Raw genomic sequence first — 18,533 nt, forward strand, 5'->3', positions numbered from 1 at the left:
GCATTTGTTAACAGCTAACTCGTGTTAAGGAAATTGGTAAACAGATTGTTTTTTAATTAAGAAGAATTCAGGTTAAAATGATAAAATAATTGCAGCAGAAATGTAATGACCTTCCACACTATATATCCTGATCACTCTTCAGCTCAAATAACCACCTGAAGGTACTACTCCTGAAAGTGTTTTCTGGTTCCAAAATTGTAAGCAAAAACAAACGAACACAACATAACATAACAAAACAAAAACAATTGCGAGCAAATTTCAAATGGTAGGATGAACTCCATTGCTATAATAAAAGTATAGAAGCTCCATTTGGCATTACAGAGATGATCAAAGATCTAAATGTCTCACCTTATGCCATAGCCACAGTGCAAGTAATCTCAGTGCAGAAACAGCTTTTCCTTTGTGCAGCATTTTTCTTGTTAAAAAAGTGTGCTAATAAGGCCATTGTGAATAGAATCTTTTCCAGACAAGACCTCAGAAACAGCAGCAAATTTATGCAGAGACTCTTAGTGAGTTCACAGTTAATCTCAATCTCTCTCTCTCTCTCTCTATCACACACACACACACACACACCCCCAAAGGGGCACAGGAAACTTCTGGAGGTGATGGATATGTGTGTATTACCTTGCCTGGGGTGATGGTTCACAGGTATATGCATATGTCCAAACTCATCAAATTACATACATTAAATACATGCAGTTTTATTGTGTATATAAAAGAGTCATTAAAAACGTCTGAACTACTTTTGTTGGAGACAATACAATCCCAACTTTTGGTGGATGTTTGTATGAGGGTATAAACAATGCTTATTCAAGGTGAAGCACAGCATAAGTAATTCCATGGTCAGTTATCCTGCTCATGTTCTGCATAATGCTACTCAGCAGGACCTGATGCTTTTTTACTGAGATCGAAGCAACTGTCATGAAATTACTCTCCTACTTCAGCACTGATACCGTTCTAAGTGAGCAATTTAGGATTTTTGTGATTTTATTGGCACTCAACATTCTTCATTCCTCTCACATTCAGAAACTGCTGGTTTGCTTTAGTAAACACAGTGGAAAAGATTCTCCACTCCTGTGAAGCCATGACAGGATACTTGGATTCCAAAGAAAAGGGTTTTCTAGGGGCACCTGGGTGGCTCAGCAGGTTAAGCCTCTGCCTTTGGCTCAGGTCATGATCTCAGGGTCCTGGGATTGAGCCCCACATCAGGCTCTCTGCTCCGTAGGGAGCCTGCTTCCCCTCTCTCTGCCTGCCTCTCTGCCTGCTTGTGATCTCTCTGGCAAATAAATAAATAAAATCTTAAAAAAAAAAAAAAGAAAAGGGTTTTCTTCTCTAAGAAGTCAGTTGTTGAGCCAAAATTCCCGTTAGCTTTTTTTTTTTTAAGATTTTATTTATTTATTTGACAGAGAGAGAGAGATCACAAGCAGGCAGAGAGGCAGGCAGAGAGAGAGGAGGGGAAGCAGGCTCCCGCTGAGCAGAGAGGCCGATGCGGGACTCGATCCCAGGACCCTGAGATCATGACCTGAGCCGAAGGCAGAGGCTTAACCCACTGAGCCACCCAGGTGCCACCCCCCCCCATTAGCTTTTTAAATGCCGAACCAAATGACGTTTACTTATTTCTTTTTTTCTTTTTAAGATTTTATTCATTTGCTACAGAGAGAGAGATCATAAGTAGGCAGAGAGACAGGGGGAAGCAGGCTCCCTGCTGAGCAGAGAGCCCGATGCGGGGATCGATCCCAGGACCCTGAGACCATGACCTGAGCCAAAGGCAGAGGCTTAACCCAGGAGCCACCCAGGTGCCCCACGTTTACTTATTTCTTGTTCATAGTTTCCATTATCAATTTTGCAGTGGGATCCTGCAAATTAAAAGAACAGCTGTTGTGGAAGTGCTCCGTTGCTAAGGAACTTGTTGAATGTGGTGAAGAACTGATGAAAAGTTTATCCCTTTAACTATCAGAGCTATTTAAAAAAAAAAACAAAACACAAAACTTATTTATTTATTTATTTATTTTAGAGTGAGAGAGCAGGGGGAGGAGCAGAGGGCGAGGGACTAGCAGACTCCACAGTGAGCACAGAGCCCAATGTGGGACTCAATTCCACGACCCCAAGATCATAACCCCAGCTGAAATCAAGAGCCAGAGGCTCAACCGACTGAGCCACCCAGGATCCCCTCAAAGCTATTCTTCAAAGGGATATTATGTATGAGCTGGAAAATAAATTTCAGCCCAAAGTGGATAATTATTTCAGCATTTGCTATGACTACCTTTTGAAATGGATTTCAGCATTGAAAAATTTGATTATTTTACGTAGATGTTACTAAACGCTCTTTCAGAACGGGAACAAGTAGAATCAACATGTGCAGTACTGAAGAAAAAAGGAATAGAAATTGATGGCAACGCTCCTTTTTGTTAGTAGACACTTCACAAAGTAATTGATCGAGAGATGCAATGTAATCCGAAAGAGTGGAAAAGCAGGTAATGCTATGAAAGATGGTATTATGTCCTTCAACCAATCACATTTGAAGAGCAATTCTTAGTGATGTGAACTCTTTGCAAGTATGCCTTCCATATCCTGGCTCGTAATGCCAACGCTGAGCATGATTTCTCACTGGCCAAGAACAGAATAAGTTGAATATGACCACCGCAGAAATCATTTTAAAATGTAAATGGAACGTAGACTGTAACTTCAGGGAACTGTATAAACAAATTCTTCAAAACAAGGAATCATTAAGGAGAGCCAAATCACCGGGGAAATATAATGAAATAAATAGGTACATAATTCAGATACTTTAATTTATTTCGGATAAATAACAAATCTGTTTTTAGAATAACTATGTCTTGGGGCACCCAGGTGGCTCTGTGGGTTAAGGATCTAACTCTTGATTTTGGTCCTGGTCATGATCTCAGGGGTCGTGGAATCCAGCCCCGAGTCAGGCTCCACACTTAGCAGGGAGTCTGTTTGAGATTTTCTCTCTCCCTCTACTCCTCTCCCCACCCTGCACTCTTTCTCTCAAATAAATAAGTATATCCTTAAAAAAAAGAAAGAAAGAAAGAAAGAAAGAAAGAAAAGAAAAAAGGAACAAGTGTGTTTTTTGTAATTTTTTTAATCTCAAAGTATATACTTGTAGGCAATTAGGAATAATTCAAATTTAACTGGGTGTTCCATGTTTTTATTTTTTACTTTGGTGAACACCTCAGCCACAGCCTCTGTGCCTCCATGCTTTTGCTCCCTCCTGCCTGTAGTGACATCCTCCTCTTCTTCACTGACCAAATCCTAATTCTATTTCAAGACCCATGTCAAAATGATCCCTTTAGCGAGGACTAACTCTGCTCCAGGCATTATTCTAAGCACCTTACGTCTATTAAATCATATATTCCTCCCTGAGGTAATCATTCTTCATTATAATAGTAAATACTATAAGGAAGATATTTTTCCTTTTTTATGGATGAAGCAATAAGGGCATGGAGGAATTAAGTGACTTACCAATCAGCAAGCAGTAGAGCTGGGATTCAAATCCAGACAGTGTGGGTCTGGAGTCCAGTCCATGCTATGGTACCCAGGTCTGTCCCATACGCTTGCCCTCGGAACCCAGCCGCCATGTTGTGAGGAAGCCCAGGCCACAAGGAGAGGCCCTTAGGCGAGTGTTTCCGCTGACAGCAAGCATCAACCACCAGATGTGGGTAAACGAGCCTCAGGATTCCAGCTTCAGGCTTCGAGTCTTACATTCAAGGCTCTATTCACCATCTCCACTGTACCCTGTCTGAATATCTAGCATATAGAAATCATGAGAGATCATAAAAAATAAATGGTTTTCAAAGGATTTTTTTAAAAGATTTTATTTATTTGAGAGAGTGAGAGAGAGATTGAGAGAATGAGTGGGAGGAAGGGCAAAGGGAGAAGCAGGCTCCCCACTGAGCAAGGAGCCCCATGCAGGACTCAACCCCAGGACCCTGAGATCAGTACCTGAGCCGAAGGCAGATGCTTAACTGACCGAGCCACCCAGGCGCCCTAAAGGATTTTTTTAGAGCAGTTTTAGGTTCACAGCAAAATTGAGAGGAAGGTTCAGAGAATGCCTCAATGCCTCCTGTCCCCACAGGTGCACAGCTCCTGCATTGTTACCATCTCCCACCAGAGGGGGGCACGTGTGTTATTATAAATATAATAAACACTTGTTATTTGTATGATGAACCCACACTGATATGTTGTAATCAGCCAAAGCCCACTACTTTCATCAGGATTCATTCTCGTACATTCCCTGGGTTTAGACACAGGTAGAGAGACACATATTCACCCCGACAGCATCATACAGAACAGTTTCACTGCCCTAAAAATTCTCTGGGCTCCACTTATTCATCCCTTCCTCCTCCCTAACCGCTTCCTCCCCAACTACTGATCTTTCTACTCTCGAGTTTTGCTTTTTCCAGAACATTATATCGTTGGAATATTATAGCAGACATAGCCTATTCAGATCAATTTCTCTCTGTGACACATCTTTGAGTTTCCTTCCTAGTCTTTTCGAGGCTTCATAGCACATTTCTCTTTGGCTCTTACTGGACTTACTGTTTTCAGTCACTGAGTTTTGGGGTCATCTATTATGCAGCAATATAGATAACCAAGTATCCTTCCAGAATTTCCTCTAACTAGCCTCAGGGTAAAAAAAAAATTATTTATGTTTTCACTAATTCATTCACCCAATCATTAAACTTAATGGGGTATATTTGGCTTCAGACATGGCTAGATCTAAGTGGTTCAAGTGATGTCATCAGGGTTCTGTGTCTCTTTTCTTTTGGTTCTACTTTTCTCACTGGCGGCTCTAAGCTTTCCTGGATTTTACAGCTCCCCACAATGTATCTTCCCAAAATACCATCTCAAACCCTGAGGAAGACCTGAGTCATCCACTGTAACGATGAGTCACGTTTTCAACTTCAGTCACAGAAAACTCTACTAACAGTGGTTTAACATTTAAACCATAGGATATTTATGACTTATTTAGAAGAAGTCCAGAAGCAGGAGTCCCAGCACTAGTCAAATATTAAGGACTTATGTTCTTTCTATTCTCTACTCTATCCTTAGGCTAGTTGCCTCATGGTCATAAAATGGCTTTCCCAGCTCCAGGCATCACATCTGCCTTCGAGGCAGGAAAAAAAGGGAAGGAACACAGTTTGTTTTGCAAGCATGTCACTTTTCTCAGAAAGTAGAGTATCTTCCCAGAGCTGTCTTTTGACTTCGTTGGCCAGAACTAGGTTACCTGGCCACTTCCTGGCTGAGAAGCTGGGAGAGTAGCTGATTTTTCAGAGGCTACAGTGGGAAGCAGGAAAGAAGAAGGGAGGCTGTGAGTGGCTGTTGGGTTCGTATCGTCCGTGTCTGCCTAGCCCTGAATCAATCACGGCCAGGGCCGTGGAGCTCTCTAATTGATTAGACCAGAGGGTAGGACCAGCCTCACAAAACCCACATGAAGCCCAGGGCCCAAGCAGGATTTTCTGGGGCAACGTGTTTACTCACAGGAAAGACAACGAAAAGAGTACGAAAACATCCATCCACAAAACAACAGCAGAGTGTTCCACTCTAAGGATGAATCCACAATTCTTTGAATAAGTCCATTTCAGTTCTAAAACAAGAGGATGGAAGAATGGGCATAGGTAAGTTCAAACCCAGGCATGCAGTGGGAGGACCACGATGAGGCAGGAGGTTAAGGCAGAGAGTAGGTTGTAAGGAGGCCACGAGGACATACGGGGTAACCACGGCTGGCCATGAATGCCAAGCTCTGCTACTGTTCCATCCAGTACTCACAACAGATACCTGAGGTCAGGATTACTTATCCCCATTTAGTTCCTGTGTTCTAGAGGAGAAAATATGGAGCTGGAGAAGTTGAGTCATTTGCTTGAGTCACTCACTCAAGAACCAGGGCTTGACTAGACCAGATCTTCCTGATTTGTCCCCTAACTGACTCCGGACCTGCCAGGGTTAAGAGAGACCTGGAACTGGTTCCCTCCAGGAAGGGCAGTGGGGTAGGTGTGAGGGCCCCAGGCCCAATTAAAGTCACATGAAGTCACTCTTTCTGGAACGATCTGAATGCAGTGGCTGCACACCAGGCCTCCTTATCTGCTGCATTTGGAGATTGGGGTTGTGAAACATCTAGAGTGCCCAAGCTGGGATGAGGTTTCTGGCTGCAGGGTTTTTTTTTTTAAACGACTAAACCAACCCTGAAGCCAAAGAACAAGTCCTTAGAACTGTGGAGGGATTAGCTCCATCCCCTCATCAGGGCCTCACCAGAGTAACACCCCCTCTATCAAGCTGGGCTGGAGCTGCCCCCCGGGCGGGGGTGGAGAGCCAGGGGAGGGGTGAGACCAACATCAGGACTTGTGGAATAAGGCCACCTAGCTCCCTGGGGACGTTATGTGTGGTGTGTTTCCAGTTCTGTAAAATGTTAGGTATCTTCAGGGAAAAACAATGTGGAAATGTGGCCTAAACTCTTAGCAATGTTATCTTGGGTGGGGAGCTGGGGAGACCAGGGACCTCCCTCTTCCTCTAATATAGGCTGCGGTGAAGATTAAGATTAAAGGAAGAAAAATCCAATTATTTTTAAAGCAAAAAAGTTGTAATATTTAGGTTAAAAAAATGACATCTAAAAAAGTTAAATTGAAGGCAGAGCCTGGCCCAACCCTGGAGACTCTAAGTAAGCGATTTTGCTTTTCCTTCCTCCTCCCTCCGCCCAGCACTAAGGACCTGGCTCCAGCCCCCAGGCCGGGGCACTTCATTCCTTGGGGCCACCTGGGGTCCCCACGTCTCCGGGCTGCACAAAACCGGTCTCCAAGCCTCGCCTCCCACAGCTGCTCCCAGGCCTGCGCGCTCCTGGAGTGGAGAGGCGACGATGGTTAACCCCACGCAGGGCAGAGTCCGCCTGTGGCCAAGGCCCGGCGATCGGCCCCGCAGTCAGCCCCTCCGCTGGAGAGCGGCTCCGCGTGACCCGGGGCCACGTGACCCGCGCGGGGCGGGGCCGCCGGTACAGTTGCTGCAGTCGCGGCTGGAGGTGTCCGAGTAAGTGGGGAACAGGGCTGGCGGGGACCCTCCTAGCGGGTGGGCGCGGGCGCGGGTCGAGGCCCTGCACCAGCTTCCGGTCTCCAGATGCCGGGAGCCCAGAGACCTGCTGGGACCCCCTTTCCTAGTGCAGCGCCGGAGGGGCGATGGGATCGCCATCGTTGTCGGGAAAATACTCCTGAATCCTTCGGGGGGCCCAGACGGCCACCTCCGCCTCCCACTCTGATTGATCACAGTGAGGGGCGATTACATTGACCCCGTGTGCACTGGGGGAAACTGAGGGTCCACAGAGCAAGGCCGGCCGGCGGGAGCACCCCTCTCCAGGGCTGCAGGAGAATACACCTCTCCAGGCAAACCCCATGGGCCTCACCTGCTACAGTGGCCCAGTATGATCCCATGACCCCTCTACTGAGGAAGAGGCCGTGGGTACAGAATATCCAGCGTGTAGTGGTAGAGAAGTGGGGAAGGAGGGCTGGGTCGAACTACTGTAGCCAACACATTGAATATTGTGTGGTTTACATGCATCCTTATTTAATATTCATCATCGTGAAATTTGTCGGGTGGGTCCTCTTGTCCCCATTTTCACGTACGAAGAAACAGGCTAGGAGAACTTGAGTCCTTTGACCAAGGACCTGCGGTTGGTAAATGGAGGAACTGAGATTAGAACCCCGGTCTGTCTCACAGCAGCGCCTCCTGGTGGGTGGTGGAGGCACTTGGCCCAGCTTATAATTCCTCTGTTAAGGAAAGTTGGGGTCTTCCTCTTCCTTGCTCAAACACCCAGGGGAGAGGTTGTTGCTGGGTGAGAAGGGCTTCTCCCCTCTCCCCAGCCACCTGCATCCCTTTCTCCTTCTTCCTTACCACTGATTCCTTTTGTCACCTGCCCCCTACAGGACAAGATGAAGCTCATCATTCTGGACCATTATTCTCAGGCCAGCGAGTGGGCAGCCAAATACATCAGGAATCGCATCATCCAGTTTAACCCAGGGCCAGACAAGTATTTCACCCTGGGACTTCCCACTGGTGCGTTGGGGGATGGAGAGGGTGCTGTGGATTGTTGGGGAGTGAGTGGGCATTAGGGCTTTTAGGGGGCTGGGTACGTGGGCTCACTGAGCCAAAGGACTTACAGGGAGGGCTCTGAGGCGCTGGTGCGATGAGTGAACAGCCCTGCTTCCTGAAAACACAAAACAAGAGGACATGGCTTCCTTTATAGTTTGGTTTAGATGCTGTCTGCTCCTGAAAAGTTCTAGAGTAGAAGGGATCTTGGTTAGGCAGGAAGATTTTTAGGCTCCATTCTACGTCAGCCCTGTCCTCAACAGGCTGTCTTGGGAGTCTAGGAGTTCTTAACAGAATTAAATCCTAATGCCTTCAGGCATACATTTTATGTAATGAATGAACTTCTGTGCATCTAGAGTGCTGTGAGCTGAGCACCATCCTTGGGAGAATTGAGAAGATCATCCACTCAAAGCATTTTCTGTAAGGTTTAACTAGATACAGGACCTACGTGAAAAAGTGTTTTTTTTTTTCCCCTAAAGTTTTAATTTATTTGACACAGAGAGAGACAGCAAGAGAAGGGAACCTAAGCATGGGAGTGGGAGAGGGAGAAGCAGGCTTTGCCCGGAGAAGGGAGCCTGATGCGGGGCTGATCCTGGGATCATGACCTGAGCTGAAGGCAGATGCTCAACGCCCCAGTCTCTGTCTCTTATGAAAAAATCAGCTTGTTGCCTTCATGGGAGGAAATTTCTTTTGACCCCAGCTCCTCAAGGCATATGTCCTGATTCTTTCTCTCCAAGTTTGGGGGGATTTGCCCCAGTGTCCCATTCACTAGAGCAGGGACCTTCCAAGTTTTTCTTGAACTTTTCCAAGTTTTTCTGTGAATGGTTACATCGTTAATATTTGATGCTTCTGTGGCCATAAAGCCTCTCTCACAACTACATAACTGTCCTCGTGGCTCAGAAGCAGCGTCAGACAACACATAAACCAATGTGCCTGGCCATCTACCCATGAAACCTGATGGGCGCTGAAGTCTGAGTTCATATAATTCTCACATGTCACAAAGTCACACTCTTAAACTTAAGAAGTGTAAAAACCATTCTTACCTGATGGGCTGTATAAAAACAGGCAGGCTGTCCGATGTGGCCTGCAGGATGAAGTTTGCGGGCCTCTGCACTAGAGGTTTGTGGGAGCAATATCTGCGAAACCACTAACGTCTCAGGCCCAGGAGGGGCTGCACTAACATCCTGTTTTCTAACTGTGAGCTTCTCTGGGTCAGAGTCTCTGCTTCTGCTGAGATCCCTCCCAAATCCCCAATTCCCCGTCACCTGCACAGTCAGATCCCTGCTCCTCAGTGTGGCCTTCGGGGCCCTCTGAGACCTGACTGTCGTCCTTGAACCGGCATGGCATTTTCATCTGGGTTCCCTGGAACATGGCTTCTGTTAGGGGAAACACCAGTCGGGGGCTCTGGGTGGAAAGCAAAGAAAGCAGCTCTGGCTGATGAGAAGAGGAATTTATTGGCTAGATAATGGGGAGCTCAAAGAATGGAGGGGAAAGCTGGAAGTTTGGAAAGTGGACATGACGAAGCTCAGGGGAAGTCCAGGGAGGCTGTGTGGCTCAGGCGTGGCTGAGGCCCTGGCACAGGGGCGGACTTGTGATGGGGGCGGGGAGGGAACTTTGACCCGCAGGTGAATGCCCACCGTATGCCGAGCTCTTCTAGGTGCTGGGGATATAACAAACAAAAAAGACATAAACTGCCACCTTCCTGAAGCTTAAATGGTAGTAGGAGGGAGAGTTAATAAGCAAGTTACTTTACAAAATACAGAGTATATTAGATGGTGATGAGTAAAGGAAAGAAATGAAGCAGGGAGCGTGGTGGGCGGGGGTGGGGGGGGAGGACAGGGAGTGTCGAGGCAGGGGTGGGGCTCTGCAGTGTTACATAGGGTGGCAGGGAAGGCCCCCTGAGAAGGCGACATCTGAGTAAAAGAGGTGAGAGTCATGCAGGGACCTGAAGGAACGGCTGTGAGGGCTGAGGTGGAATTGCCTGGAGCGGGATGAGGACGGGTGAGGATGGTGGCCCGGAGCCACCTTACAGAGACTTTGTTAGGACCGGTTATTACTCAGTGAAATGAGAAGTCATTAGTAGGATTTGAGAAGAGAGATCTGATTTGGGGAGGGGTGTTTCTCTCCATCTTCTTTAAAAAATTTTAAATATTCACAAAAGCTAAAAGAATAGCACAGTGCCATTTTCCTGGGCTCGTCCATTGCATTTACATACACACACACACATTTTTTTATGACCCAGTTGAAAGTAAGTCTCAAACCTGACACTTGATCTCTAAATCCTGTGGCATCTGTCTCTTCAGAACATGGACATTCTCTTACCTAACTACAATAGTTATCATACCTATTAAAAAAGTCATTCCATAATATCTGATATACAGATGCTAAAGTAACATTTTTTTCTCACTGTCCATATTTATCTTTTATAGTCCCCCGCCCCAATAATCCAGTGTCCGGACTTCATGCATATTTAGTTCCTTAATCTACAGAGGTCCTCCTGCTTTTTTCGTGTGCTTTATGACCTTGACTTTTTTGAGGCTCAACTCACTGGAGTATGCTGCTCCTCGGGGAAGTCTTTCCTGAACCCACAGACTTAGCCTGGTCACAGCTGACATTACTGCTTCATGTCCCAGTCCTAGCCAGTGAGCTCGTTCCAAATGGCTGCTGTCTCTCTGTCCTCTGTGTTCCCGTCACGTGGCCCACTGCCTCCCATAGGAGGTGCTCACGGAATAGGTCAGTGTGACATTTACTCAGGTTACTAATTCCAGTCATTCCAGTCAGCGGTGTGCTGAGCGCTGGGATTCAGCAGCAGACAAGACAGACACAGCCCTGGCCTCCTGGAGCTTCCAGTCTAGTGGGGAGCTGGCCTTCAGAAGCACTGATGGGATGGCCATTAGGATTGGGGCACCGGGGGAGGACTTGAGATCTGCCAGGTTCTCCCTGTTGAGTAGCCCTCTTTCCTGGGCGTCCTCGGGAGCTGGGAGCTGAAGGGGATTCATGGCTGTGGCCTCTCTCACAGGGAGCACCCCAATTGGCTGCTACAAGAAGCTCATTGAGTACTGTAAGAATGGAGACCTGTCCTTCAGATATGTGAAGACCTTCAACATGGACGAGTATGTGGGTGAGTCTGTCTCTTTCCAGGTCTTCCCTGATTTCCAGGAGAGGAATAGGGAGGTCTCCAGGAACCAGTGATGTTTGGTGATAAGTTCAGTTAGCGAAAGCTTTCTCTTCCAGGCCTTGGTGTACTCAGCTATACAATGCTCTGAAGGCTGACCTCAGGTCGTAAGCATTACGTGATCTAACAGATATGGAAGCCTCTTGTACAGAGCAAGCGTTTTAAATATTAGACCTCCTCCTCCACTCCATGCCATTTCTTTCTGTAACCAGTGATTACAGATGGGATCGCCCCTCGGTGTCTGTCTGGTTGCTGTCTCCAGTGTTCATCCTCCAGCTCCCCTTTATGCCGGGCACTGGGAGAGGAGCAGAGACTGGTGTCCCTTGCCGCCCTGGAAAGCTATCCCTTCTATCCCTTGGTCTTCTGTCACCCCCACCTACCCGCTCCTCCCACCTGCCATCACTTTGTAAGGCTTTACTTTGAATATTTTTGTTTTCAGTTGTGGTACATTTACCCATCCAGCCGGTTTCATATGTAGAGTTCAGCCGTGTTAAGTATATTCACAGGGTTGTGTAACCAATCTCCAGAACTTTTTCTTTCAAAACTATTTTTTTTAATAATGTCCAGAACTCTTCACCTTACAAAACGGAAACTTTCTACCGATTTGACACCAACTACCCATGGCCCATGCTCCCAGCCCCTAGAAACCATTTCTTTTCACTCCTTCTGTGAATTTCACTGCTCCAGATACTACATTTAAGTGGAATCACAGAGTATTTGTCTTTTCGTGACTGTCTTATTTCACTCAACAAAATGTCCTCAAGGTTTGTCCTTGTAGTGTGTGTCAGAATTTCATTCCTTTTTACAGCTGACCTTAAACATTCTTCATGTTTAATGAAACACTCACTCACTTGGAACTTTTTCTTCTTGGCTAAAAATCATTTTGGGGAAGCCCTGAGATAATTGTCTCCAATCAGCTAGTGTTCAAGTTGGGGTTCAGGCTAAGGGGTGTATCTGGGGATGAATGGTGGGATGGGAGGCACAGGGCAAGGGGTATGCTTACTTCCTTTCCCAGATGGGCCAAGCTCTAACCCCAGGTTGTAGGCCTCCTCCAGAAACCCAGAGTGGCCCTGCCCTCCCACATACAGTTACTCCCTTGTGAAAAGGAGACGAAAATGAGGGGATTTCTTAGGCTCCCGGTGTACTGTCACTGTGGCCCAGTCCTGCCGTCACAGGTGGTGGTGGTGGGTGGACAGAGGGATCTCAGCAAATCATGGCTGATTGCGGACTAATGCCCCAGGGCCCCTGATGGGCATTCCTCTCAAAGTGTCTGGGGAGGTCTGAGGGCATCCTGGCATCCGCCTTGGGAGGGTGGCTCTGGCTTAGCTGGGGCATGACTAAGTGTCGCCATGGTCCCACAGGCCTTCCTCGAGACCACCCAGAGAGTTACCACTCCTTCATGTGGAACAACTTCTTCAAGCACATTGACATCCTCCCAGAAAACACCCACATTCTGGATGGGAATGCACCTGACCTGCAGGCTGAGTGTGACACCTTTGAAGAGAAGATCAGAGCTGCAGGGGGGATTGAGCTGTTCGTTGGAGGTGAGCTTGACCCTTGGCGGCACGTGTCCAGGGCAGGTGCAGGGTGCTGAGAACACGTGGAAGGACAGGACGGGACAGGACCCAGGCCTGTCTCCCAGCAGCTTTCTCACTGCCCTAGTAAGAGCAGGAATCATTTATTCCCCTGAGGAGGCAGGGAAGACATAGATAGGTGCCCTCTCTCCTTGCCTTGGCTGTGCTGTTCAGTGACCATGTGATCTTGGACATCTCTTTCTGCACTTCCGTGCCTTGGTGGTAAAGTGATATGCTTGGATTGGGACTCTCAAGAGTTATTCCCTAGTCCTAAGGTTTTATATGGATCAGTCCATGGGACTCACCTAAACAGTTAAAATTAGACTCCTATGGTTCGAGAAGTTTCCTCACTCAGACCCTGCACACTACAGATAGCCATTGAGCCCCAGAAAAGTTTTGTGACTTGCCCCAGGTCAGCCGGAGCAGTGGCAAGAAAGCAGGACACCCAAGGTGTCCCCTTGTCAGTTTGTGCTTTGTTCCTTCCCTGGGTACTCCCTTACGTTTCCATCTTTTGCCACCTCTGGAGCCGCCCACAGGAGTGTGGCTGCCTTTTACTGCTCTAGACTTAATTCTTTAATTCAAGGTAGGAGGAAGAGGCTAAGAGCACTCATGTTCTAAGCTTTTATAAACTTTGCAACTCCTTGTCCATTCAGTTTTGTTATTTGCTCTCTCCCAGCAGCAGGCCCCCTGACTACTGGCAGGAGAGAGAAGTTACCCTTCAGTGACCTAGGGAAGCGGAAGCTATTTGGAGTACCTATTACTTAGTTTTCTGAGGGGTATCACAAGGTGACCAGGACGTGTGTGTACCTCACAGAAACAGGCAGGAGGTGGAGAAAGGAGAGGATCTTATGCTTAAAATGTACCTGCCTGGGGTGAGTGAGAAAAGAGCTAGGATTTCAGGGGTATTATATGCCCAAGATGGGGCAGGGTAGTCTGTTCTTGAACTCTTGGCTCCCTGGGACTGACAGGGCTGCCCTGGCCTTTTCTCCCCGGCAGGCATCGGCCCTGATGGACACATTGCCTTCAATGAGCCGGGCTCCAGTCTGGTGTCCAGAACCCGTGTGAAGACTCTGGCCATGGATACCATCCTGGCCAATGCTAGGTTCTTTGATGGAGATCTCACCAAGGTGCCCACCATGGCCCTGACAGTGGGTGTGGGCACTCTCATGGATGCTAGAGAGGTAAGCGCACCTGGAAGCTCAGGCCTGCCTTGGGGGGTTGGACTTGACTTTTGGTTGCCAACTATACAGGTACCACCTGACTACACTGTTACTAAAAATATGGCTAAAATCCCGGCTGATCCTCTCACTCACTGGTCCTCCCTCCTCTTTGGAGGCAACTGTTAGTCTATTCTCAGCAGAACCCTTTCCACACTGGGTGCATGGGAGGCTGCGGGCTCCCTGGCCTCTGCTTATGCACCCCTTTGGAGCTTCTCAAGGCAAAGAGGAGCCCAGCACTACTCAACGTCCGAATAGGAATTTGCCTTTGCCCAGGTATGAGAGGAACTGCTGGTTCTCTGCAGGTGGTGGTGGTCACTGTTTGAAGGGGGCTCCCTCTGCTACCCCAGGATATTTTTGGTCATGGCCTTGTGCTCCAGAAGTCATAAATACGGAGAATTGTGATTTAAACCTAAGTGTCTAAATGCACTTTAGTGTGTTACTCCCTAGAAAGTTGGGTATCAATTTTCTGTGGTTCCAGTTTCTTTACTGTCTTTCACTAGAATTTTAAAAGCATTTGTTCTTCCTTTCAGGGGTATATTCAGTGGGAAGCAGCTACTAACATTGTAGCTTGTTTCTTTGCCCAGATCTGTAAACAAGTATCTCTATATGTGGAAAAAAGCTCCCTATTTCAAGAGAACTTTTGTGAGACGAATGACATTACCAGCTCTCTCTTGGGTGACCTTGACCCAGTATCTCTGGTGGTCACTCTGCTGTGTTTGGCCTTACAGCTTAGAAACACTAGGGTGTGAGGGCTCTCCCTGTCGTGGGAGGATATTAGGATCTGGGAAAGGAACCGGGTCTGGAAATCAGGACTTCTGGGATCCTGAACTAAAAGAGCTGCATTCTTTCTATGCCTCTGGTGTCTCATCTTTTAAGAGAGAAACAGTAGGGGCACCTGGGTGGCTCAGTGGGTTAAACCTCTGCCTTCAGCTCAGGGCATGATCTCAGGGTCTTGGGATCGAGCCCCACGTCGGGCTTTCTGCTCAGCGGGAGCCTTCTTTCCCTTCCTCTCTCTCTACCTTCCTCTCTGCCTATTTGTGCTCTGTTAAATAAATAAATATATTTTAAAAAAAAAGAGAGAGAGAAACAGTAAATCCCATTCACAACTCCATGGTATAGCTGAATTACAGTGAAAGGAGATCGAGAGAGCAGAGTTCCTTTACAATCACTTTCCAGCACTTAGGTTCTTGATATTTTAACTGTTGAGGGAGTCTATGCATTTGTTTTATTTGAACATAAAACATCACCCCAACTCCTGTCAGTCAAATACTTGACATTGAAAGTGACCAGATTAAGGGGCAGCCTTTGTGGGATCAAATGTCAGGGGCCACACATAATAACCATTACTGGCACTTCTGTGGCCCCCAGCAGATGGTGCAGGTTGGAACCCCTATTGTTCAGACTGCACTTATGAAAACTCACCCAGCCTAGGACCCCTTGGGACTCAGTGTCCCAACTGTGGGATAAGAGGCGTGGGCCTTTGTCTGGCATACATGTTCGTAGATGTCACCAAAGGTACCCGGAGGCACCACCACAGGGTGGCCTAGAGCGTTGACTCCAGGTCAGAACTGACTTAATTCCCTGGAGTGCATCTCCTCATCTTAGAACATGGGGATTGTGATGCTCCCAGCCTCCGGGGCTCTGTGTGGGAAGGCGGAGAGCAGTGAGCACAGTGTGCTGCAGGCTAACAACGTAAAATGGTCTATTAAAAACAACAGTGCTTACAGCCAGTTGTAGTGACGGGACCAAAACTCAGGTTTCTGGACTCCGGGTGCCAGTGCTCATTCTCCTCCGTCACAAGTTTGTTTTCTGACCCCCAGGTGATGATCCTCATCACAGGTGCTCACAAGGCCTTTGCCCTATACAAGGCCATCGAGGAGGGAGTGAGCCACATGTGGACCGTATCCGCCTTCCAGCAGCATCCCCGCACGGTGTTTGTGTGTGACGAGGACGCCACCCTGGAGCTGAAAGTGAAAACGGTCAAGTATTTCAAAGGTGAGGGGAGGCAAAAGGTAGGTATGGCAGTGGGTGGCCAAATTCGGGGTATGCCGGGCGTGAGAAGTGGACCTCATTTTCTTGCTCTGGCCATTTTCAGAGATAATTCTGATTTTAATAAAAACCGAACTTTAATGGTCCCAGAATACAGAGTCATTGCTCTTCCATCCATGACTGCAAAGGTCTATTTCTGGAGGCCTGTTCGTTCTAAGAAGGCAAAAAGACAATGTAATGAAAAGTAATCCGTGGGCTATGTGGTGATCTCTTGACAGGGTTATTGAAGCTCTGGGTTTTTTTTTTCATCTTTCAAGGTCTCATACAGGCCTTTTCCCTCCAGGTAGGGCACTGAACTTTCATGAGGATCTTTTTCTCTTCTATTTTAAAAAGGACATACTGCGGGGCACCTGGGTGGCTCAGTCAGTTAAGTGTCTGCCTTTGGCTCAGGTCATGATCCCAGGGTGCTGGGCTCGAGCCCCGAGTCAGGCTCCCTGCTTGGTGGGGAGCCTGCTTCTCCCTTTCCCTCTGCTACTCCCCCTGATTGTGCTCTCACTGCTAAGTAAATAAAATCTTAAAAGTAAATAAAAAGGACACACTGCTTTAAGCCAACTTAGGGGGGAACCATCATTAACGAAGCAGGCAAATTAGGAATTTATGCTTTGGTGAAAAGATTAACCTTTCAGTAGCCAACACCTCTAAAGAATGAATTTACAGAAGGCTGTGGATTCTAGCATTCATTGGGAATAATAAATTCTCTTCCTACTCTTAGTATTTTTATCATTTGGAGCCACAGAGAAAAGATGATTTTTAGTACTAGGACAAAATTTGAGAGCTCTGGGATTACTGTTCATAATCATGGAACTCTGCCTCTACCTGCATTAACTACTTTTCTTTTTCATTCTTCACAGGTTTAATGCTTGTTCATAACAAGCTGGTGGACCCCTTGTACAGTATCAAAGAGAAAGAAACAGAGAAAAACCAGTCTTCTGAGAAACCATACGGTGATTAGCCTGTGTTCATCCTAGCACTGAGTACCTCTTTAGGACAGAGCAATTCTGGAAATTGCCTTTAGGAGGACAGAATTGTATTTCTTTAATCCAGTATGGTTACTCCAGATCAGGTACATTTATGGTTCTTGGTTATGCAGCACAGAGCCCAGTCATGAGTGTAGCTACAGGGAGAAGGACTTGTTCTGTTAATTTACTTTAATTAGAAAAAAAAGTCTTGGAAAAATGTACTCCATAATTTTGATGTCTGCCCTACAGAGATTACGGTTTTTTTAGCTTTTGTTCTGCCTTTGGCACTGTTGTCCTGTACAACCACACTCCTGTCAGGAATTTCTATCATTATGAACACTGATTCTCAACTAGGGGTAGTAGAGCCTTTGAAAGCCCCTTGGGTAGTAGGCCGGCCGCTCATTTGAGAATCACTGTTCCAGATTAAGGAACAAACCTTCAACCTTCTGTTCAGTTATAAGTGCCATGAAAAGGAAATGATTCCTTACTTTCCATAGTTGTTTGGGTTTTTTTTTCCCCCTGCTCTCACAGTTGGCCTTTCCATGAACTCGGAGGACTCCTTGGGGGAGGAGGACCTGGGTGGCTAGGGCCAAAGAGAAGGCTTTTGCTGATAAACTCAGAGCCTCAGGGGCCCTAACCACGTCAAACCCCCCTCCCTCCGGGACCCTCTGCCACCTGGAGGAAGGTGGAAATCCTCTTCCCACCAGAGCCCCATGTTTTTGTTCCAGTGTCTCACTGGGACGACAGATCCTGCCACAGTGTCAGTGTGTTCAGCTAAGGAGATAGGGGCCAGGGCAACAGCTCAGTTAGGCTGAGGTCACAACATGAGTGACATGTTCTCCTGCTGCCCTGAGAGGTGAGTGCCAAGACAGCATACCAAATGCTTCTAAAGTTGCCTAATAATAACCTTTCCCCACTTAAAATACCCTGCCCTTCCAACCTGTTCCTGTGGCGTGCTCTGCTGTTCCCAGAACATTGGGAAATACAGCCCTTTATCCTTCACCCCTTGTTCACAACATGAGTTTACTGCTCTGCCTTTTAACTCTCGTAAGCCTTCGTGGAGTGGATGCTGCCTTCCCCTCCCTGTTTCTGTGCCTGTTTGAAGCTACTGCTTCCTCTCTGGAAAGATCTTTCAGAGACCAGCTCAGGTCTCTCTTCAAGTGCTGTGTTTGGTACCAGTGTTTGGTCTTGAGCTTTTATACCTGATTGTGCTGTCATTCTGTCTTAGGCTAATGGATCAATGGACTTGTTTACAATGTGATATTTTCTATTAAATCCAGTATTTTCAAATAAAATGTGTCTTTGTGGAGTTGCACCCCTGGAGGTCAGAGGGTGGTTTGGGTTGATATTTACATATTGTGGGAACAGCTGGTAAGCAAAGCTTCACATTCACTCCTCACAGCAGCTCTAAAGGAAGGCACAGTCACTGGCAACTGCTGACCTCTTCAGTCATCAGGGAGGAAAT

At 47.1% G+C, this 18,533-nt stretch overlaps 1 protein-coding gene across 1 annotated transcript; it reads left to right on the forward strand.

The window, feature by feature from the left end:
• Positions 1-6,998: 6,998 nt before the first annotated feature.
• On the forward strand, positions 6,999-18,363 carry GNPDA1 (glucosamine-6-phosphate deaminase 1). Its single transcript, XM_045999887.1, has 7 exons — positions 6,999-7,038; positions 7,929-8,058; positions 11,111-11,212; positions 12,628-12,810; positions 13,837-14,021; positions 15,881-16,055; positions 16,961-18,363. Exons 2-7 carry the CDS (start codon positions 7,935-7,937, stop codon positions 17,059-17,061), a joined length of 870 nt encoding a protein of 289 aa, XP_045855843.1. The 5' UTR covers positions 6,999-7,038; positions 7,929-7,934; the 3' UTR covers positions 17,062-18,363.
• Positions 18,364-18,533: the final 170 nt, after the last annotated feature.

Source organism: Meles meles, chromosome 3 (assembly GCF_922984935.1).
Source record: "Meles meles chromosome 3, mMelMel3.1 paternal haplotype, whole genome shotgun sequence".
Taxonomy (NCBI): domain Eukaryota; kingdom Metazoa; phylum Chordata; class Mammalia; order Carnivora; family Mustelidae; genus Meles; species Meles meles.